This window comes from Leptosomus discolor, chromosome 1, assembly GCF_034619465.1.
Source record: "Leptosomus discolor isolate bLepDis1 chromosome 1, bLepDis1.hap2, whole genome shotgun sequence".
Lineage (NCBI taxonomy): Eukaryota > Metazoa > Chordata > Aves > Leptosomiformes > Leptosomidae > Leptosomus > Leptosomus discolor.
Window position 1 is genome coordinate 60,251,906 of NC_141391.1, and position 24,514 is coordinate 60,276,419.

The 24,514-nt window shown below is 38.5% G+C and overlaps 1 protein-coding gene across 1 annotated transcript in view; it reads left to right on the forward strand.

Annotated features, from left to right (window-relative positions):
- The window catches only part of PCCA (propionyl-CoA carboxylase subunit alpha), a 300,632-nt gene that overhangs the window by 88,851 nt on the left and 187,267 nt on the right, over positions 1 to 24,514 (forward strand). The window contains exons 8-11 of the mRNA XM_086481594.1: positions 4,204 to 4,240; positions 7,318 to 7,396; positions 17,815 to 17,917; positions 22,359 to 22,453. Of these exons, the coding sequence (XP_086337720.1) occupies positions 4,204 to 4,240; positions 7,318 to 7,396; positions 17,815 to 17,917; positions 22,359 to 22,453 (314 nt within the window). The remainder of the gene's footprint in view (positions 1 to 4,203; positions 4,241 to 7,317; positions 7,397 to 17,814; positions 17,918 to 22,358; positions 22,454 to 24,514) is intronic.

The following is a 24,514-nucleotide window of genomic DNA, read 5'->3' on the forward strand; positions in this document are numbered from 1 at the left end:
ATGTAAGGAACCTGAGTCTGATGCTGTCAGCCAGAGAGCCAACAAAAGCATTAAAAGGTAGTTAACTTCAAAATCTGTATCTACAATTAGTTTCCGAAAACCTGATTGGGAGAGATAGTGGTAAATACTCTTAATCAAAAGAATTAATGTTAAACCCTGTGAGCAATGGCTATACTAATGTTAGAGCTGAGAAAACGTATTGTCTGTAAATGAGTAAAGAGGAATAAGGGACAAGAAGAAAGTGGGGGCTGAGTCATGAGTATAAAGAGATGCCGTGGTAAAAAACTGACAAAAGAATGGCAAGAGAAGAAAGATTTTTATATTGTTTCACCATGTACAGGCAGTTTGGTTTTATGGCTGGTAGTGTTGACGGAGGGTCACAATCATGACAAACTTACCTACACAGTTGCAGATAAGCTGGCACTACTTTATTGCAGCGCTGGGAAGCACAGGGGATAGCTCCTCCTAACGTGCTTCAAAGTTACATCAAAAATTCAGCATTTCTTTATATCCTTTTTCTGCAAAGTCATGATCTTTAACATATTTTAACATAAGCATGCATGCTATGCCCGCTATTAATTTTGACGTTTACAATGATTGATCCACCCTATTAAATAACTTTATTAATATTCCTTTACTAATATAATCATTGGTTATTTTACTGATCAAAATCTCTGATATACAAATCAGGATGGGGAGGATGTGAGTGTCTTCACAGCAACATACCTTTGTTTCTATGGTTTCATCACATAAGATAACATAACTAGCTGAGAATGTACAATTTCACCCCTTGTACCTGTCTCCCTGCCTTCCTGTTCTGTGTTCTGTACAATTTCACAATTCGTAGCAGCTTTAGCTTTGGCCATCTTCATAAGGCCTGCATCTGCTGTCTCTTAGCATGAATGAGGTTTTGTATATTTCTTACCATAATGTAAATTAATTGAATCAAGAAATAATTAAATACAAGACTTTAGTTGTTCATTAAAAGCAATTAATTATCAATGAAAAGTAATTATCTATTCAAAATTCAGATCCGATTATAACAGCAGAACACATCTGGATGTAGACCCAGAAGATTAATGTCTCTGGGTGTCCACTTAGTTTCACTGGTGTCAGTAGACATGTTGAAGGTTTTCAGCAAGGCTGTGAATTTACTGTATTTAAGTTTCAGCTATCTGTTTTGGCTGTATTCTTGCATTGGGGTATTGACATCGGTATTGAACTATCACTGTATTGCTGGAGAGGTTCTTGGAGACTAGACATGAACTGAAGGGTCTCTAAACCCAGCACCCTCAGCCATGAAAATATTATGTAGTTCTTAATAATTAATACCACGTTTTATAGCTCTAGGAGTCTCTTAAACAGCTTTATTCTGACATTCCTATACATCAGAATAGCTTTGCCTTTTTGTCTCCACCTGCTGGTACCTGGCAGAGAAGCACGTACATGAAGTTAGGAAGTTAGAAATTCTTATGGTAAATGAGTATTTTATGTCTCTAACGTAATTAAACCAGCCATTTGTAAAAACACTATGATGTCATTTTATAGCTCTTACGATTTTTATAAACTTGTACCATTACTTGAACATTTTTATTTGTACAATAAAAGATGGTGCTAAAATTATATATTTCTTTACAATCTCCAGTTTATTTTGGGAGAATGGTAGCGTAGCTAATGTGTTTTTTGGAGGAAACAGCGGTAAAACATTGAGGACTTCTGCTTTTAAAAAAAAAAATTCAAAATGCTTTGAGTACCAGTGTAGCTTTGTGTATTTTGCACATATGGACTCGTGTGTTATGCAGTGTCATAGCATTCAGGTTTTTTCCGCCTGTGGCAACTATTATGTATCTATCATAAGTTCTTTGCACCAAAAATCTAAAATAACTGTCCTAACTTTTTATGAGTACTCAAACTGCTGCTGTATTTATGTAATCTGCAAGTGAAATGCATGATACTAAAATGCATGATATTTTCTTAGGGAAAAAGATCAAAAGACTTCCCAGAGATTTCAGTATGTCAGTTGTTCATTAATGTTTTGTTTATTAGTTTTTTTCTTTAAAGCGCAACATATTTTTTTTAATTTCAGAAATGCTCTTTGAAGGCTAAGGTATTTGAATATGCATTGTTTTTTTTTTTTGTATCTTAGAGTTTGGGTTCTAATATATTAGAACTGTAAAAGAAACAGATGTTGAAACAGTGTAAATTAATAGCTGTGCTGGGCAGATGACTTCAGTCTGCTCAAGCCAGAACTGAGACAATTAGTGCTGCTGATACGGTGCTGCTTATTACTTAAAGTTGTTGTATGCATGTATAAAAATACAGTGGCAGTGAAAAGTTCCCCTGTAATGATTTGCAGCTTGTCTTCCTGTGGACTGCAATGTATCAGTTAGCCACTTGTTTGCAGGTAACTAAGTGAAAAAAAATTACCCTGTTTGCTTCCCTCCTCTTAATTCTATTTTGCAAATATATGAGTGAATTTGCAAGAGAAAAGAAATGTAAAAGTTTCCTTCTCGACTATAATCGTGGCTCTTCATCAGTCATCACTCTTCCTGCATTTTGTTCAAGAGGCTCTAATTGTCTGCATTTGGCAGGTTTAACACTTCCTGACAGAGAGGCTATTAAGGGGAAGTATTCTCGCATAACTGTCACAGGCAGGAACAAAGAACCTTCAAACTCAATGTGTGGAAACCACTAACATTCTTAAATGACCCTTTTCATGCATTTTATCCCTTTAAGCTAAAATTCGGAGGGTGCAGGGTCATGGAAAGCAGCAAGGTGTAATAAAACAGTAAACCCGGATTTTTTTTCCTGGGGGGGGGGGGGGCGGGGGGGGGATGGGGGGGCGGAGGTTTTTTGCTAGATTTATCTCTTGACTTAAAAACAATTGTTATTTGGAAAAAATCTCATTAACAGATGTGACTGGAGTAAAAAGACTTAAAACTGATGTTGCTTTCAGGACTGCTTTGAACTTAACAAGCACCGATTTGTGGAGCAGACTAGCTAATGAAAGGAAATTAAATTTTCTGACAACTTCCCCTGCCAGCCCCCTTATTCTTCATGGGGCTGTTACTAGGTACTGAAGACTTTTAAAGAGGATTTTGTTTTATTATCGGACATAAATGAACCAGGTATGAACATTTCTTATGTATTTTTTTTAAAGTTCTGACCTGGGTGCTTTTAAAACGGATTGCCTTGAAAGCTTTAAAAATATCAGGTTTCATTTTAATGTTCATAAGTCTGCCCCCATAGTTTCAGACACACTTTTAGCAGCTGGTGGTTTCCAGACGTTACTGCCTTTCATACAAATTTTTTTAATGCATGTCATGGAATAGTATAATTATTAGCAAATTTGGATGGAAATAGTTGGAACTATATTGTTATCAGTAGAAGAAACCAGAATTAACTACTGCAGAAGAGATTTGGTTATTAAAAAGTGAACAAGTCATGTATTTTGGTTTTTATTCTTTGGATCTCCTAGTACGTTTTTCTGTACCAGGCTATAGTAGTACGAGTCAGCTGAAGCAATAGGTGGCATCAAGAAAACGATTTTTGCGAGTGTCATACATGAGTATGTGCGGACTCTTAAATGGAAATGATTATGTGAATCTGCTCGTTTCAGATACAGTTTAAAATGATACATTTAAGGTTTATTCTGTCTTTGGAATGAAAAACTTGCATAAGTGAACTGCTTGTGTTCTTTTTTCGGTAGATAAAAAGAAAATTGTCTTTAAAGAAGTTCTCCAAGATTTTTTTTTCCGAATCCGAATCACTCCCAAACAATAGAGAATCAACTCCCCCTACTGACAACAACCAGGAAAACACAAGAAATACCTGTGAGGACAGAAACAAGCTGGCAGTGGACAAACTTTAACGATCTGATTTATGGTCCATTATTGATTGTAAACTTCTAAATTCTAGCATTAAATTCCTACAACTGCAGAAAATAATTTTGCGATCCTGGTTGTGTTTCCTGTCAGCTGATTCCTCGTTGCTTTGAGTTTCTCAGTATACTAATGATGAGGTAGAATTTACGTTCCACTTATGGTATTAATTTTACATTCCTCTGGCTGAAACGGGTCAGAAGGTTGTAAAATCAAACATTAAATGAATCAGAGGAGACAGTAGTGCAATATATGACTGCCCTCAGGACATAGTGCAGTGGCTGATGGGATTAACGTTGGGTCTCATTTCCTGCTTTTACAGGATGCAGATGAAGCTGTCAGAATTGCAAGGGAAATTGGTAAGTTCTTAAATTAGCTATGGTGGGATTTGTGTGCCTCTCAGCAGACATGGTTGACTAAATTGAATGTGTAATGAGTAATCCCTATAGAACAAATAATGTTTTAATAGTTTTTGAGTTCCCTGTTACCTATATGGCTTGAAGAATCTAGGTGTTAACGCCCTGTCTCTTAAATCATCACATTTTAGCTTTACAAACTGGGCTTTACAGAACAAGTGCAGCCATGATTTGTGGAATGCACATAATGTGCAGTAACGAGTAGCTTGCTAAAGGAATTATTTCAAAGTATATCTGCAATTGGACATGATAGTTGGCAGTTATGCATGGTACATCTCTCTCTCTATATATGGAGGCTGACACCTCCATATATATATATGTGATGTTACGATCTTCATTCTTCGTCATTGTGGACTGCAATTAGCTTGAATATCATTCGGAACAGCAGCCTTTCTTCTGTGACTTCTGGGATAAAGTCATTATTTAGCTTCTGAATATCTTACAGAATGGTGAAAAGAGCAACCAGCAAACTGTCTGGGACTCATTTTGAAGGTTAAGTGTAATATGTGTTTAATGAGTTTTGGCTTTTATTTACTAAAGCTTAATATTAGTGAAAATATTAAACCATATGCTTGAAATCACACATGTTCTTAAAAGCTTTCTAGAAGAAGACTAATTCAATGAGAGTTTGTTTTTCCTCATTTTCATTTTGAGACAGTAGCAATGAGAAGCTATTTAGGTTCATCGCAGGTACATAATTCAAAGGATGTTATCTGCATTTGAAGCTTCTTTTACTGATCTAGCTACAAATATCTCACCTGTGTCCAAGTCTATGACTGTGCCTTATGTGCAAAATAGAAATTGGGACTTTCACTGCTGCAGATGACTTTTCATCAGTACAACACCTTTCTACTTTGATTTTAAGTTGGGGTTTTTACCCTGTGCTGGGTAACTGCCCCAAAACCTCTCAGTGTAGGCTTGACTGGCATTTAGACTGGCACAATTTAAGTCAGCATTTCTGTGGGTCAGCCTGTATGTCCCTGTTGGGAAACCAAGTGATTGCTTATCACTGTCATGGGAGCAGAAACAAAAGGAAGAGGTTATCGACCAAATTGGAACATTCAGGGGAGAGTCATAGAATCACAGAGTGGTTTAGGTTGCAAGGGACCTTCCAACTGTAAATAAAACTGATTTTAGTCCTTAAAAAAAGGCATAGCATTAGACTCTATTTCAGTTCAATTTAATTTAAATAATCTTTCTTGCTCTTGTCTTTTAAAGATTTTCTGCAAGTATTTTTTTAAAGCAGTTTTGATGAATATGTCAGGAAGGGCTACCTAGATGCCCTTTAAAATGTCATCTTGCTTAATGTTCTTCTGAGTTCTAGTGTTCTGTTGACTGGTTCCCATCTTTGATATTATTAGTGCTTTGGAGGTAACTATATCAGTGCAGTCTTAAATCTGTACATATTAAAGTCAATTACAGACAGTTGGGTCATGCTTTATCTAGATGGTAAATTCTTAAACCATTTTGATAGAAAAAGGATTTGTACTGTGATGCCATGTAGTGAAAGAAAAATGTTTTGACCAGTTGTTCAGTTTGGTTAAGCTTCTGTCTAATCATGACCACTGATCAGAATAAACCCCAATGATTTGTAATTTCAAAGGATCTAAAATAGGATTAAAGTCTCTTATGAATATAATGCATTTGTCCTCATATACAAGGCACTTGATATACAATTGAATACTTTAAGGTTATTTTTAATTTCACTTATCCAGAGCCTCAGTCTTCCAAGAATGCTTAAGTAATTATTAAAAAAAAAAAAATCATTGTGGGTCAGTGCTTAAAACTCTAAACCATTGTGTAATGTTCTCTTGCTGCCTGCATGTTTTTCTGCTTCTCCCTGCTATGTTCTGGCCAAAGATGCAGGTAGTAGTGGAGCGTGGCATTTCGGGGTTGAGACACTGCCTTTGTCCGTTTCAGTTATTTCTGGATACAAATTTTGTAATACGGGAGTAAAACCTACCTTTTGTCCCTCATTTGAGTTGTGCTCTCCTGAGTAGTCAAGAGAGAATGTGATAGAGATGTTAGGCTAAATCAGGAACTGGAAGAAGTTCAGGCACAAATTGCTGTATAGGCTCTTTTGTATAGTCTCTCTTCTCTATTTGTCTGTGTGGGCTGTTCTTCTCTTGTGATCCTTTCTGTAGTGCTTAATCACATTGGCTCTTTTCCCATGCTACTTTTAAGTCTGTTTGTAAGTTGTACATTAAGAACTGCTGGCTTCTTGATTTCTGAAGCATTGATGAAACTCCAGAAAGTTTTGCTCTTCAGTTTGAAAAGACTGAACAACTATGAAGTGCAGACAGTTAAACTAAATGATAGTCTATATGTAACTGAAGAGGTGAAAAACATGTTTGTTGTGTTTCATTTGACATGGGTTTAGTTAGTACTAGCTTTTCAAAAATGGATACAAATTTATACTGCTCATTTTTACTTATTACTTGTTGTTTTTGGGAAAATCCGTTTTTATTGTCAAAAAAGTGTGATAATCTGTTTTCTGTGATACTTCTGTTACATGGTATCTGAGCAGTACAGTTCTTGAGGTGCTCTGTTATTTAAAATATACTGCACCAGAAGTGTTTATAAGATGGAGGTTTGCTTACTGAATCTCTTGACTAATAGTTTATGAAGATCTTATTTTTGCTAGTAACTTTTTTGAAAAATTTTGTCAGAGCTATAGCTTATTTCAGCAGTAACAAAGGAACAAAATTTTGTTCCGAAAGAAATGTGAGCTTAAAAAGGTCAAATGCCTTTATTCATAAATCACTTTGCTACTTGGGAATAATTCATTCAGTGCTTTTTTGGTATAAATGAATTGGAGAAGACAACCTTTCTTGGCTTCAGAAATCACTGCACTGACAGCTAGGTCTTGAAAAGAAAAATCTCTCCTCTCCCCCCAAACAAAGTGTTTTAATAAACGAAGTTATTGTCTGCTGGCATTATTGGACATGTGGTCAGTTGTCATGTTCCTCTTACCAACTGAACAAAGTTTGAACTTCTGTCTAATTGTTCCCTGCTGTTAGGCTACCCTGTCATGATCAAGGCCTCAGCAGGTGGTGGTGGGAAAGGCATGAGAATCGCTTGGGATGATGAAGAGACCAGGTGAGATGCTGTCCAAAAGCTTGCCTTGATGAATGCTGCAGTTACCAAAGTCCCATTAAGCCACTGTGAGCTGACAGTTGAGCAGATATGAAATGCTAGACAGAGAAATTGGATATTATTTGGTTTTTCTCCCCTTTTGTATAGTGAGTGGTATACTTTGGAAGTTTGCATGTGTCTATGTAAAATTAATTTCTGCATAAACCTTGCAAAACATCGTCCATTAATTTGAGTAAAAAACCAACACTTACAACTGCCTTTAGTCCAGTGGTGGACTGTAAATAATATTTTGCTATATGCCTTTCAGAATGCTGATGTATTAATCGCCTGTGTGTTAGGTAGAATGTTTATTGGCCCTGATTCGCAAACATTAATGCATGTCATTAGTTCTGTTAAAGTTGATGAGACTGATTATTCATGTGTGGAAACACATACAGCGTTTCCAGAATGTGCTCTAATAAATTGCGTAGTTCTGTGTTTAAAATATTTGTCTCAGCAAACTATTGTGCTTTTGCCTGTTTGACATATTTGTTTAAACACACAGACATTTTCATGTTTCTTAATGATTGTCTGAATCTTGAACACTTCATGATGCTTTTATTGACTCAAAGTTTTGCAATCCATTCTCTGCTCATATTCCGGCAGTGAGGAGCCTGGTTTCAACCCTATGTGCCACTGATGTTACAGAAAAATGTGGTTTGGGATTTTTCAAAGACTTGTAACAAAAAGCCTATTTGATCCAAAATTCGATAACCTAAATGTTTTCCTTTCCACGTGGAGAGAGAGGAGCATATATGCTGGAATCACCTCGAAGTACAACTCAAATTTTCATTACTTTAATTTAGTCACCTGCAAGAATTCCCTGCCATTTTTGTGTTCCCTATTAAATATTTGTTTGTAAGAACCTAAAAACTGGATAAAAGAACAATGAATATCTAGCAGTTAAATTTTAAAGAAAACATTGGGGTCTGCTGTACCTTGCTACCTCTAGCCTATTTATATTCAAATCTAAATAGGAAAATAAGGTTTTGTGCATTAGAATGAAGATCTAGAATAATCTGCTTTCTTACAAGGATGCTTTGTTCCCACTGCTTTAGAATCCAAAATTACTACCTTGATCTTGTTCAGGCAGCATTTGCATCTGTTGGACTTGAAAGGAAGGCATTCCTTTCTTGTTTTCTCAGAAAGGAGCAAAGAAGCTCAGTTAAAGTAACTGTTTAAAAATCGAAAACTGGATCTAAAATAATGATTGCTATTTTTTTTGGAGAGAAGTTGTGGTTACTGTTTAGAAAGTTACTCAATAGAGCTGATTGGTATCAACAGAAACTAGCTGAGGATGTTCTTTTGTACATTTGCATACAAAATCAATTTAGTGTCTTACTTTGATCCAGTGATATTTAATGATATTAGTTTGAGATGCTTGCCTTGTTTGTGGAAAGCCTTTGAAGTACCATTCAGCTCCTTGTTATTTGTCAGTGGTGTCCTTACAATAATCTTTTTTGTTAGCTATACCAGCCTTGTCTTTACAGTGTAGTTTTGTAGAGTAATATCTAAAAGGTGCTAAGAGAAAGAACACTTAGACTGAGTCACAGAACAGCATTAGTAACTGATCCTATATAAAGGAGAAATGCTTATTTTACCATTTAAGGGTACGCGGAAATGAAGGCAAAATTAAGTTGGCAAAATACTTTCTGCAGGAAGATGAGCGAGATTAAGAGAACTGAAGATAGAAACAAATTTAATTTGCATTTACATATGAAGTAGAGCAATTGAGTTTCTCTTGCAGTCTGTCTTGAAAAAATCTCTATGAGTTTGTAAAAGATTTGTTGTACATATCCATGTTATGGAACTTATATTGTTCTCTTCTGTGTGTCTGAAAAACAACATGCGACTGGTGTTTTGAAGGGGGCCTCAACATCTTACTGACAAAACAATGTATCTGATAGTTTTAATATCACATAAAAGGTTGTTGTCCTCATGTATAGTCTTGCTGTATCCAGATCCATGTGATCCTAAAAGTAAACTAATTTTCAACTATTGGCAGACTCTGAAAAGCCAGTATCTGAATGGCCTCTTGTATTTCAGGCTTCATAGGTAGATGAGTGTGAAGAATTGTTTGATAATATTTTGACTTGTAAACTTGCCTTGGCTTTGTCATGTGAGATTAATTCCAAATAGTATTTGAAAAAAAAAAAAAAACCAAACCAAAACAAGCCCCAAACCTCTTAAACTGATTTTGTTTGAAACATACTTTTGAATTTTCAGGTTAGTTGAAAATTTTTCTTGTCTCAACTGTGTGTGCATAGTATTAAAAGAAGGCTTAAATGTGTTGTGTGGCATGGAAATAACCACTGGAAATGGAAAAGACCTATCTAAAGGACTTAATTGCTACGGTTACAGAATTATTCATAATGGTAACTTACTGGTGCTTCAGCTTTCACTCTTAAATCTCTTAAATATCCCTGATGGTGAAAATTTGGTTAGATCCTCTAAATATTATATTATTCCAGCTATAGCTAAGATTTCTGTAATTTTCAACTAGTATTTCTAACTATAGATATTGTAGTATTTCTAACTAGAAATACTAGAATAGTTTTACCAGTGTTAGGATTATTATTTTTTTTCTTGAAATAGCTCTTCATGTGCATGTGACTGTGGAAGGCTGCCATGTTGCCCCCTGCCTCTTTATCAGGGTAGAGCTGCTGTTGTATTTCTTCAGATATTAATCCCTCCTAACTCTTCCTTCTGTTGCTTTTTTCCAAATTTCGGTCAAATTCTAATGTGGAATTTTGTGTTCAAGACACTAACCCACATCTGAAATTGAAATAACCCTTTCTTCACTCTAACAAATCCCTAGTCAGTTGTCTTGGTTTGGATAAGTAGAATTTAGGATGCCCTTTCTTCACGTAATAGATACCCACTTGAAATTATATTGAAAATGGAGTGTAGATTTCTGAAAAGTGGTATTCAGGTTTGTAGGTTCTTCACAGCCTGAGAAAGTTCTGCTGCTTTATGTATCTAAAAGTACTTCTGTCTTAGTGTAGTCGATCATCCCAGCTCTGGCCTTGTATATGAAGAGCCTGTTCTAAAAGCGCTTTCCAAATATAGGTGACATGAAGTTCGTTATGAAGTACAACAAAACGTGACCAGGGTATGTCTGAATATCTAGAAATTTTCTGTATCGTTCTTTGGCTTTGGAGAAACTGAAGGTGCTGCTACTTTCAGTATGCTTTTATAACGATTGTAACTAAGTCTTTAGGCTTCATGGCTTCAAATGATCCGCTGGCAGTTCTGAAAAGGAATTCACTTGAGGACCTTATCCTCTCCAAAGCACAGATTTAAATTTACTGGCAGAGATAGTGATGGATCTTTGTACACAAAGATACTTACTGGCCTGTAGGTTCAGTATCAGAGGTCATCACACAGGAACTACTGGCCCTTGTAAACTCTATGGATTTGCAAATAGAAATTACTTTCTTTAGTTAGTAGTTTCAGGTGCAAATGTGATAACCTTGAAGTTGGAACTTTGTACTGAATTGTCTTCTAACAACTCCCTTTTGAGAAATTTGAAGCTTTGTGCTAATTCCACTCCCCCCAATTGTCTCAACTTCCGTAACTTTTCCTAGATATTGAAAGCTTGCGTGCTTAGTGAATATCTGTTTTGAAAGCTTTCAACAAGGCAACTTTCAGCAACAGGTATTTAGAGAGATGAAAGATTTTGCCTTTTAGTTTATAACAACAGGAAAATATAAATTGTCCTGTTACTTAAATTCTTTCTTGGTGCTTATGCCAATTTTATGAATTTAAATCTAACATCTGCTCTCAAATTCCAAGAATACCTTTTCATTTCTTTTCTGTGGTCCTTTGGTACCATGCTGAGTTTACTTCCACTGTTCCACTGTTGTTGCTCTTCATTGGAATGGTACAATAGGATATGTGGGAGAATGACTAGCAAATTTTTGTACTCTGCAATAATATTCTGCAGTTTCCCACTTTCCTTCAGAAACACTTCTTGAAGTTTTTTTTCCCCTGATGTTGTAATCTTCCAATGGCTCTGAAGGAACAAACAGTGGAACTGGAAGAACGTAAAGTGGAATAATATGTAACAAATCATTCTGAATCCCTCATCTCCTGAAGCAAAGGAAGTGTGTGGTATAAGAGGACAATGCTTTAAAAAGCTGAACAGCATTCCCTATTGCAAGCCTGTACATTGAGTTTTATTACCTTCCCAAAGCACTGCATTTGGCCTGTCAGACTGCACTGTCTGTCAGACCGTGGGTTTGGCATCCTTGGTCTGTCCTGCACAGGTATGTGCTGTAGAAATGTTCAGGTAAGGGGAAGGAGTCAATTAGATGATCGAAGAATAGTGTTTCCTAAAAACTGTTTTTTGCCTTTTTTTTTAAAAAAAAACCCCACCCAGATTTCCATGCCAGCTACGTGTGTAAACGATAGTAAAATGCTGTGACTAGATCATTTTAGTTTTTTTATTTTGCAGTCAAACTGAACCAATGGATATTGGGTTTGTGTGTAAATGCAAACAACATTTGAGTATTTGTTGGTTACCTAACTTACTAGTCATGATTTTAGAGGGATTCTAATGTACTAATGGTTATCAAACATCTATGTTTAGCCAGATGGCATTTCTAATTCTGGCCTTGACAAAAAATACTCTTTTCTTTTACTGTTTCCTGATACTGGAAACTGAGATATGGTATGACGACTACAGTCTTTTAACAGTGTCTGGCTGCCTCCAAAGAAAATGGATGCTTTAATTAAAGCAGCAATGCAGATCTCTGAGCTGGACGCAGAAAATTGGCATGGGCTATCTGACTTCAGACAACCACAAGAAAGCTTGTGGCAAGATCAATAAATGGTTTTGTACAACTTCAGTGTGAATAAATGCGCTGTGGGGAGAGACCTTTGAAGACACTATCTTTTTCCCCTTGTAGAATCATGCATGTTTGAAGGACCTAGGGACATCACCTCATCCAGCTTCATCCTCAGAATAGGATCAGCACGCAATTTGAAGTTGATTGCTTAGGGCTTTGCCCAGTTGGGTGATTCCACAGCCTGCCCTGTTTCTCAGGTCTTTCCAGTCATTTTTTTCCTTGCATCCAGTTGGAGACTCCCCACTTCAGTTTATGGCCACTGTCTCATTTTTCTGTTGTGCACTGCAATAAAGATCTTGGCTCCATTGTCTCAGTAAACTCCTCTTTAAGTACTGGAAGGCTGCTATTAGGTGTCCACTAAAGCCTTGTTGTCCTTCAGGTTCAACAAGCCTAGTTTACTATGTCAGTCCTGGTGTACTATGACCACCGTACTTGAGCTTATCAACATCTTTGAGTACTAGGAGTGTCCAAAACTGGATGCAGTATTTCAAATGTGGTTTAACAAGCGCTGAGTAAAGGGGAATTTTGAATATCTCTTTCTTTGGAGATATTAAAACCCCACCTGAATGCAGTCCTGTGCAACCTGTGCTAGGTGAACCTGCTTTAGCTGAGGGGGTTGGACTAGATGATTTCCAGATGTCCCTTCCAACCCCTCCTGTTCTGTGTTTCTGTGAAATAAAGACCTGCTGCTGTGGGTCTACTGGTGGTACTGCAGTTGATACAGTCCCCTTTTCAATTAGCCTTCATTACACTGCTCACTTGCATCACAACCTGTTATCCACCAGCACCTCTAAGTCATCTTAAGCAGCCAGTCAGTTCCACAGCCTGTACTCTGGTGCAGGGGGGATTAGGCTGTGCCAGCCACAGGACTCTGCATTAGTTCTTATGCTTTTCCACAAGATGCTTCTGAGTCCATTCCTCCAGACTGTCTAGGTCTCTCCGAGATGCAGCCTTGCCCTTAGGTATATTGATGACCCTGTCCACAGACCAGAGGTGGTGCATTCCAGGTCAATAATAAAGAGGTTAAACTGGTTCCAGAATAATAAATTATTGGGGGAATTCCCTTGTATGGGATTCCAGTTAGAGGATGAGCTGTTAACTTTGAACCCAAGGATCTAGCTAGTTTTTCACCCGTCTAGTTGTGCAGTTATGTAGACTGTAATATTATACCTTGGTAACAGTGATGCTGTGGGAGACTATTAAGGTCTTGCTAAAGTTGATTGAGATATGTACTGTTCTCCTGTAATTCATAGGTGTAGTCATAAAAGACAAGTAGATTGATCAAGCATGCTACTATTGGTAAATTCAGTCTGTTCTCAGCCACCTTCTCATGTGTCTAGAAATAGCTTTCAGGAGATCTTGCTTCATGACTCTTCCCTGGAATTAACATGAGGCTGACCAGCTTGTAGTTATCCTGATTCTTTCATGCTTTTCTCAAAGATGAGTGCTATGTCTATCTTCCTTCAGTCATTGGGAATCTCCCCTGACCTCCAAAGCCTTTCAAAGATGACAAAGCTGTCTCACAATGACATAAGCTACCTCTCTTTGCATCCCATCTGGTCTTACTGACTTGTACGGGTTAACTTCTTCAGGAGGTCCTTGATTACATCCTCTTCGGCTACTGGTAATCCTCTTCCTCATCCCATCTCATGTCTGTGTTGAAGTTGTCCCAGCTTGCTTGTAGTCTTCTGTGCTGTTTTTCCGATAGATGTCAGGTTAATTTCCTGTTTAAAAAACCCCAAACCAACAGACACCCCCTGCCCCCAACAAACAAACAAAAAACCACACCAAAAACCTTCCCAAACCACTACCAAATGAAAAAAAAATATCTCCCCCTCCCAAATAACCCACAGCCTCAGAATCCCAAAACAGAACTACACAAACACTCAAGATCTTGGAGTCTTTGAGTTGCTTAAAGAAGATTTTTGTCCATTCTATCAGCTTGAGCAGGTGAACTGTTAACAAATTTGCACTGTAGTGTTTCCCTTACTGGCCTCTTTCTTGATCCAGACCTTCCAGCTCTCACCATCTTGCCCTTTCCCAAGAAGACATCCATATATTTGACCTGCCCTTTCGTATAAAAAGGGGAGGCTTATCCTGCTGCATGTCTTACAAGATTGGGTAGCTGTTCAGTGCAGCGCTGCAGCTGTGTCATAGGTCCCATCATGTCACTTACTCTGAGGATGTTGCATACAGCCGCTTGAGGTGGACCTCTGGATTTTTCCTTTGATGCCTCCAGCTTTGACTAGTGTGCAGCTCCCACCAGTGTGACCCACCCTACCCCTGAGGAGAGGCAGTGGTATTTTCCTGCCTTAGGCACGGGCTGTGCTGGCCTTTCAGCCCCTGTGCTCCAAGCCCAGCGTGGGCTAAGACATGTGATGTGTGATGGGTACTCATGCAGCTGGGGCTGTGGAGTTGCCACGTGTACTGTATGGTGCTATACTGTTAGCAGTGCTCCAGCTTTCTAGCTCTGTGCCTGTATATGTCTTCAGGTGTCTGACCTGCAGCATGAGTCGTCCTTCTAGCAGGCAGCTATGGGCCCCTTTTCATCACGAACCGGTCTATCAATCTGAGTTGGAAAATGGCTAGCAGAAGCTAATGGAAGCTAATAGCAGTAAATCTGCATGTAGTGGAAATAAAAAAACTGCTAGTAGGTGTTACTGAGAACCTAAGAAGACACCTTAACAGAAAATCTTGCCTGAATAAATAACTTGCAACCAAAATGCCAACACCCCCCGCCCTTCCCACTGTCCAAACTATCTCTACAGTTTCTCTTTATGAGAAACTACCAAAAATATCTCCTGTCCAAGCTCCTCTTAGGTGCTTCTGTTTTCTGTCCTCCTTGCATGCAGACTCAGTTGGTGGCCCTGTACTGTGGGGTGCCCACTATTGTCTAATGGACAGCTAGACAATAATTGTCCTCCCTGCCCCTTGATCTAGCTCAGGTGACGGACGCCAGAAGACTGCAAAGATGGCTATGTTAGTAGGTGGTTAGTGATTGGAGTGTGAGTCTGCTCAGAGCCCCTGCTCAGGAATCTTCTGACCAGAGTGCCTCCTTACTGTGAGTTGTAGCATAGAGGTGTCAACGATGATCTTCACATAGCTGAGGTACATCAGCTTGCATGATTGTGTCTTATCAACCATCAGGACTTGATTAGGCTGCAGACAGCATGTTGCTTGTATGATAAACTGTACCTGGGCCTAGACAGGGGCAGTAAGCTCAGGTTTTCCTGTCCAAGTTCTCCTGCACTTCTCTTCTGGGTTTAGCATGGACCCCAGGAAAGTTTTGGACTTGGTCAGACATATCAATGCAGTTGTACTGAATAAGGAGTGTCTTCCTTGCAGTGAGGCTCTGTAGGACTGTTGCTTGGTGAAAGGTTAATACTCCAAATACAAATTCTCCTATAGCCTAAACATTTTATTTTATTTTTTTTTTTTTTTTAAAATATTCAAAAGATGCTCAGACCTATCTTCATCTGGTTAGTATGATCTTTTTAAGGAAGGTGAAGTGTATTTATGATAACATTTGTTGCTGAGCAAATGCAACTGCACAGATTTGTAAGGTACAAACAAGGTCAGAATACCTGACTGAGATAGTAATTCCTGTTATATATAATTTAAAAAGACTTGCAGATGTATGGATTAGATAATTAGGCACCTGACTTTTTTTTAACAAGTATTGCAGTTTAGATTTCTAATTAGCACATACTTCAATGAAGGAAGAATAGTCAATTGTGCATAAAACTGCCTGATAGAATGTTTACAAAAGGAAACAGCCTTTGATATAGGAGTTAAAATAGCTCTAGATCTGTTTCAGTAAGAAACACTGTGTATGGCTGTTTGTTACCTCACTTTGGTTTTTTGGACAGATCAGGTAGTGTACAGAATCACAAGTTTTTATGTCCCTTTTTCTCTTTATTAAGTAATCCAATATGTTTAAATTAAATATGAATTTAGGGAAGATTGTACATAGAGTATAATTTCTCAAAACTATAGCATATATTACTCCACAATCTTGAAAAAAGGTGAAGAAATTCCTTTAAATCTACACATCTATACTGTAAATTTACCTATCTCATGGTCCTGTTGTCTGGGTTTTGTTTGTGGAATTGGACTAGATCAAGAGATGAAAAGTGCAGAAACTTCAACTCAGTTGTGCCGTAGTCACTTAGTCTGGGCACAGATATCAGGGCTGCTGCATTTCAGTAGTCAGTCCCACGGAAATTTACCCCAAACTTTCCATGTGTATCAACATGAGTGGGACTAATATGCCAGTTAAAGAGCCTGTAGAAAACTATGGAGCATTTGGGTTATAGAATGACTTAAGTTGGAAAAGACCTTTAAGATCCAGTCCAACTATTAACTGAAGACTGTCCAGTCCACCAGTAAATCATGTCACTAAGTGCCTCATCTACATGTCTTTTTAAATAGCTCCAGGGATGGTGACTCAACCACTTCCCTGGGCAGCCCCTTCCAATGCTTGACAACCCTTCTGGTGAAGAAATTTTTCCTGATGTCCAATCTAAACCTGCCCTGGTGCAACTTGAGGCTGTTTCCGCTCATCCTATCACTTGTTACTTGGGAGAAGAGACTGACCCCCACCTTGCTACAACCTCCTTTCAGATAGTTGTAGAAAGCAATAAGGTCTCCCCTCAGCCTCCCTTTCTCCAGGCTAAACAACTGCAATTCCCTCACCTTCTCCTCATAAGACTTTGCTCTAGACCCTTCACCAGCTTCGTTGCCCTTCTCTGGGCACGCTCCAGCGCCTCCAGTACCATAATGAGTCCCTGCATTATGGTATTATGGTATATTTCACCCCTGAGAAAGCTGTCCACAACGTTGCTTGTCAGTAGTTGTGCCTTACAGGAGTTTCTGCCATGAAAATAAAGTCAGTAAATATAGCATCTTTCAATCTTTATTTGTCTGAGTAATTACATATGTAAAATAGAAAACAGAGGGAAGTATATGGAATGTGCAGTGTAATGCTCAATTATACTTTAATGCAGGGAAAAACTAGTAGTAAAGCTGGTATGCTCTATAAAGTGAAGTATTGTATCTTCAGGTTGTGTGTTCAGTGATTGAATTTACAAGCTCTGCAATATTCTATCTGCAGTTCTTTCATCTAATGTGCAACTAATCTGCTGTTCTTGAGTATTGAGGGCTGCATACCTTAAATAGTGATGAGCTTCACCTTCTGTATAACAAGTACCTTATAATTAATGGTTTTTAAAGTTTGATTACTTTATTACTTTTGCAGAAGAAAATGCCAACAAAGAAAATTCATACAAATAATTGTTGTAAATGCTCAGACATTTTAAACACACTGAAATTCTCTGTGACTTGAGAATGTAATTTTTTTGGTTTTGTAAGAAAAAAAAGAGATACTCATCAAAGAACTAAATGCAAATGGTAAAACTTGGTTTTTGGATGTGTGTGTTGCTAGATGACTGGAATGAAGAATTTTTCCTTCTTGTGTACTTCAGAACTTGACTTTGAAAATAGAGATGATTATTTTTGTTCTCATTATTTAAGGGAAGGTTTTAGGTTTTCGTCTCAAGAAGCTGCTTCAAGTTTTGGCGATGATCGCTTACTGATAGAAAAGTTCATTGATAACCCTCGTCACATAGAAATCCAGGTTTGTAGTATTATTATTACTGCTATTTATTATTGTTTATTTATTTAATAAGGTTTGAACTTACAAATTAATCAAAGTTCAAAATGTTTCAAACACTCTGCTAAAAAAGGCCTAGAGTCTTGTGTTTTCCTGTGTCTTGGGCTATTGCTTAAACTGCATGGCTATCATGCACAGTACAGCCTTCCTGTTTTTATTCTTTAGCCTTTCTGTAGCAGGAAGACAATGAACTGTGCTTAATTTGTTGGGGGAAAAAAAAAAAAAAGAAGAAAGTTGTAGACATCTGTCCTGAGGGCTGGAGCTTGAACTCTGGATCCTGATTGCAGTGCTTGAGCGCAGCAGAGGATGTAGGAGTTCAAGCATTGCTGTGCTTAAGATTTTTCTTGCAAGCTCTAGGTGGTTGTGCCAGTATTTTGGATTCTGTTCTGAAGTACCTAATGCTCCCTAGAAAATCAGGAGGATTTGTGTCTTATTTTGAGCAGTTTGTGGTTCAAACTCAAGTGTATTCTTCTTAACTTCTGGATTGTGACCATTTAAATCTTTTATTGGACTTAGTGTTAAGCTGGTGTGCTAACGCAAAACCAGACTTGTTTGTTTTGGCTAGACTCTTTAACAAAATTATGATGTAAAAATTTGTGCTGTGTTTGATCTTTTATAGGCAACTAAACTGGGTTTGTTAAATAGCCTTGAAATTATCTTTCCTGACAAGAAATCTATATGGAGTATGTCCGTTTCCTCAATAGAAATTTCATTTATTTTTGTGCAAAATACAAACTCTGAAGTTGTGGCATGTTTTCTTTTACAGTGAGAGCCTGAAGTATTTTGACAGTAGTTCAATAACTGCATGAAAAAACCCCAATAAATTTGATAGATATTTGTAAGAGAGAAACATTCAGCATTTTTTACTCTGCCAGATATGTGCCCACAACCTGATACCTCCTATATTTTTATTTATTTTATGTGCACAGGCTAACTTACTGCAAATGTGAAATGAAGAAGCAATTTGTAAAAATGAAATTTAAACCCCAACCTATTCTCTTTTGAAGGGTCACAGAAAGGTATCTAGGGAATGTTTAGTTTCAGCATTGATAATTAAGTTACAAAAGAGGTCAGATTGCTGGAACATCTTCCTATATTCTCTTACAATGGCTAATAATTTTTGGCTACCTGTGTCTTTGTGGTTTGTTTGTTTGGTTTTTTTTTTGGTATGCAAATCAGTACATGTTAAAGATCTATTCCTTTCAGTGCTTGCAGATTTGGGATTTTCAGCAGGTTCGAACTGACTCTTTGATGACTAAAGTTAGATGAGATTGAATCTACCATACTTTTGATGAGTTGGGGGCTGATGTCACGTTGTCTTGATTCCTTTAGGTTAAAAAAGGTTACGTCAAAAAAAAACCAGGCAGTACTGTATTTAATAACAGTCAAATACTTTACATTAATAATTTATAATTTTTAAAATAATAAGAATACAATGAATTGTTTTCCTTACACAAACACTTTGATGGTACCTTTTAACAATATCGTAGCATATCACTTTAACTTAATGTTCTAATCAGCTTTAGGACATTGACCTTGGTTCATTTTCAAACTGCTAAATATACAAACAATTTGAGACCAGATGCCAAATATTTATTAATTTAGCAGTAACTTTTAAACAGAACCTTTTTTAAACATTCATATAGCTCCAAAACATTGGTACTTAAAATTGTTAAATAAGGGGTTTCCTGTGTCTAGCTATAAAACAATCACTTTGTAAAACATGAGAAAAGACTAAAACAATTGACAGGAAAATAGAGTCCAAATAGACCTTATGCTTGAACTGATTTGAAGTCTTGTTCTCCTGAAATACCTGATATAAAGGACTGGAGTTTAAAGTAAGAGTACGTGGAATGTCTGTTACTTGGCTAAATAGCTGTCCTACAGCTGGAAACATAATTTAGACGAATCATGTAGGAGAGGTTGTGATACATTATATTTAATTATTTTCGCATATAGATGTACATAGCATATACTAATGTCATAATCATCTAATCCCACAAAACAAGAAGTTTTCTTTGAATGGTATTTAGATACTTAGGAAAAAAGCTGTAGCCGTGACATGCATTTTTAGTGAGGTGTGCACTGGACTCTCACGTCACTTCAGAGATGATTTCAACATTCTGTAAATGTCTTCTGAAATACACTTGTTCATGAAGTAAGTATCTTCTTTAGTTTCTGACAATGAAAACAATGGACCCAAAATGAAAGTAAAATCCTAGATGTTTTTTGGCTTATGATATTTGTAATTACGCTTTCATAGTAAATGTTCACGTGTATCTCTTTTTGAGCCATATTAACTGATAATGGCAAAACATTTATTTTAATATCCAGTTGCAGAGATTAAGTAGGATACAAGAAATGTCCTGAAGTGAAAGAAAATATTTACTAGTTGGCTTGGAAAATGTTTTGTTATTCCCTTCAGGAAAATACAGAGGGAAGAGAAGAGAAGCACAGGAACTGATTTTTGTTGAAATATTCCAGGACTTTCTTTCTTTGTTTTGGTGAGGCCCAATTCTGTGGAAAGTTATAGGCTTTCTAACAATGAAACAAAAGTGCTCACAGGAATCATTTTACTTACAGGACAGCAATTTTTCCATCAAGTACCGTGCTATGCCCTGAGAGGTTACTGTTTTAATATTTAAAAAAAGAACAAAAAAACCCACCTAAACAATCAAAAAACCTTCAGTCCTCCCAAATGAGTTTCTCTAGAGCTCTGTGATGTTTAGTTCTGGATTGGATGAATCTGGGCTCAGGTAGGAAGTTGTTTTAGATGTTGCTGGGGTTTGCTGCCCCCCCCCCCCCCCCTTTTTTTTTTTGTACTGAGTCGCCTGTTACAGAATCTAGCCGTTGGCCGGAATACCCTTGTGCTGCTGCTGCTGCTGCACCTCCCCCTGGGCAGGGAAGAGGGTTCTGGGGCAATCTGTAGTTTAAGAACTCTCAAAAAGTCATTTATCTTGTAGAACTCTTTGGAGGGGATTTTCCCCCTAGAAAGGTCCATAAATTTATGGGAGTACAACAGAATTTTTGAGGAAAAGCTAGGTCTACAGGATGCAGAGCACTCTGGGTCTGATGCTGCACAGCGCACGTGAGTTGTCTTCATGAGATCAGTGCCTCGTTTTCAGTCACATCTACCCAGATTATTCACGCATCAGCAAACATTGGTGTCATAGATGCAGGAATTCATCTTGCTTAGTGCCGTACTTGCTCTGTGGTGCTAAAAGGAATAATAAATAATACAGATTCGTTGTCACAAATGTGAGTAGATATGGTTGAGTTCACACAGTTTGAGGAAGATTGTGTCCTTTTTTTATCATGTTGGTTTTCAGTGTAGAGCTGCACTATTAAAGAATGAAGCATGAATATTGGCACAGGTTCCCGCAGATCAGAGCAGGAAGATAGATGGAAAAAAATGGATTAGAGGGAAAATTTTATAAGGAAGAAAGGGAGCAGGTGTGATCTGCAATGAAAGAAATTGTTCCAAGAATAAGTGTAGAGTATAACATCATAAGATTGGAAGAAGTCTAGTTGAATCCTCAAATCCAGTCTCCTGCTATTGGAAATGGCTGCACTATACAGTCAGTTTCATAAAGGGATAGGGTTTCTTTTCTTGCTTTTCTTCTAGTTTGAAGTTGCAGAGTTAAATCAGAGTTCTCTTGTGCCAAACTTGTGTGTTTTCTAGTGTGTAATTTAGATAATTTGATCTAGATACTTGACTGTATGTGTCACTCTTCCAGGAACTGAAGCTGCAGCCAAGAACTGCAGTTGACACCTGATTTCTAAGAAATCCCTTGAAATGTCTGCTTTAATTTCCTTTGAAAGTATTGAGGAATTGGCAAATTTTATTTTCCTTAATGAAAGATCACAAAGTTTCTGAAGATTTTTTTCTTCTTTGTTAGAGACAGGGTGCTGTGGTTTGCCTACTAAGAAAGCTCTATTAGCCATTGTTTTCTGAAAACTTTTGTGTGTAATTCAGGAGCAAAATTTCATGTCCTTGGAGATTATTCTCTCCTTCATTGACACACGATATTGCTTAACAATATGCTTCTGAGTAATTCCATTGTGCAATACAATTTTAAATGCTTGAATATGTAGTTTTAGTCTGATTTCAGTATTTTGACTTTTCATTTCTGAATTTTTGTGAGCTTCTCACAAATTTTGGAATAGATTTTTTCCATATGTAGACTCTACATGGATGTTTTAAAATAAACCTATTCAGAATTTGAAGCATTCAATTAGTATTTCATATACACTTAATTTTCTACACTAGCATTTTTTCTCAACCTTTATTTCTAGATTGGAATTTAAAAAAAAATATTAAACTAACTGAATCTACGTAATAGTATAATGTCAAAAGGCCACATGCATACATCTGTTTGTTAATAGCAGTGTATTACTGTTTCAGGTTTTGGCAGATAAACATGGTAATGCCTTGTGGTTGAATGAGAGAGAGTGCTCCATTCAAAGAAGAAACCAAAAAGTTGTGGAGGAGGCACCAAGGTATGTATACTAGATCCTTGATGCAGCTTCACAGTTACTAGAAGCACTTTTGGAAAGCTGCTGATTTTACTTATTGTACAAATGCAAGCAAATTTTATTCTATTAGAAATCACAAAGAAAATAAATGATTGAGTTTTAGTCATTTGACTGTAATGCAGTTTTGATCTTGTACTTAAGGGTCTTTTGATCTTGCTTCATGATGTCTTTCTGTAAGATGAAAAGAGGTGTTGTGGTGTTATTTTTCTTCATGATCTTGTATAAAATGGATATGGATCTTACCAATCAAGGATATGTTGTATATGAGATGGCTTCCAAGATATTTTTCCTTTTCATTACCACTAACTTTTGGATTTAAGAGTAAAATGAAATATGGGATAAGTATTCATTTTATCACAAATAGAGATATTTCATTATGTTATAGTAATTGCAAGATGGCCACATAATACTGTTTATTTCTATTTGGAATGGAACACGAAGTACTAAACACTCTGCCCCAACTTTAGTACCACTCATGGTATAGATGTAGATGTAGCTGGCCAGTAACTCAAAAGTACTAAATGATCTTAATTCCACTGATTTGAAACGGAACTGAAATGCATTGCTGCTGTGCAAGGTCTGGTTTTGCTGTGTTTTCTGTTGCATGGTATTCATCAGAGAATATGTGTAGAAAAAGGGGGCAGAAGGAAGTTCTGATTTCAGAAAACCAGGCATAGGTATGTCACTACCCATGGGAATTCCCAGTGTAATGTGTTCACCAGTTCGGATGGTTTTGCCATTGTTTTATAGCATAGAACTATGTGATGCAACAATTTAGGATGTGAGGAAAAGCACATCATTCCAATAATGTTTATTTAGAGGCAGTATATAAGTTAATGTTGGATCATAATTGTGGGACTAGCACTGTTTATATCATAGATTTTAAAATAAAAAACGAAGTATAAATCAAAGGGTACAAACCCATTAGCTCGTTACTTCCTCGTAGTGCTCGTGGATTTCTTGGAAGCCTTATGCCCAAAGATCTTACTATTGTAGCCACCGCGGTGAAGGGCTCCGGAGCGGCGGGTGGCGCCGGGGGCCCCTTCCCGAAGCGGCAGAACCGCGGCCAGACCGAGGCGGCAGAAGCGCCGGGAGCGAGAGGGCGCCCCAGCCCGCCCCCCCAGGGAGGGGAGCGCGAGCTCCTGGCGGGGTCCGCTCGGACTCGCCGTGGGCGGGGACAGGAGCGGCGGCGGCCAATCCCCTCGCAGGGCAGAGCGGCCCCGGGGAGCGCGGGCCCGGCCGTTGGGGCGGCGGTTGGCGCGGGCGGGGCGGGCAGGGCAGGCGGGCGGGCAGGGCGCAGTCCCGCCCCCGGCTCGAGAGGCCCACTGGACTGGTGGCCATCGCCCTCCCAGAACAGAACCCAGCCATGGTTTCCACCCGGCCGAAAGCCCCCGCCGGGAGGAATGTGTCGACCCAGGCGGAGCTCCCGCACAGCCCCGCAGCCGTGCGGGTCTGCGGCTGCAGGGAGTGCCCGAGCGTGTCCCTGTGCCGGAGGGCAGCAGGGACATCCCCTGTGTGCGGTGTGAGCAGGGGGCCGATGTGCTGAGGCTGGTGGCAGAGCTGAAAGAGGCAGAGGAAAGGTTAAGGAGCCTCGGGGAGTGTGAGAGGGAGAGAGATGGGTGGAGCCGCACCCTGCCAGCCCTGAGGCCAAGGCAGCAGGTGGAGGCTCCACAAGCAGCAGAGGATCCCCTGCCCTCTTGCCGCCAGGCAGAAGGAGGGGACCTAAGAGACTGGAGGGGCAATGGGAACAGGTCCCTGCTGAGGGCAGCAGGCGAATCCCCTCCCGGCCTCCCTCACCTTCCCAGTTGCCCCTGCACAACAGAAATGGGGCTCTAGAAGTTGAGGGCCAGGCAGATGAAGGTCCCTCCAGGGAGCTGCCTAGGGAGAGTCAGTCAGCCCCACGCATTGTGACTGCCCCTGTTAAGACAAAAAGGAGGGTATTGGTCGTAGGTGATTCCCTTCTGAGGGGAGCGGAGGGCCCAATATGCCGACCAGACCCATGCCACAGGGAAGTCTGCTGCCTCC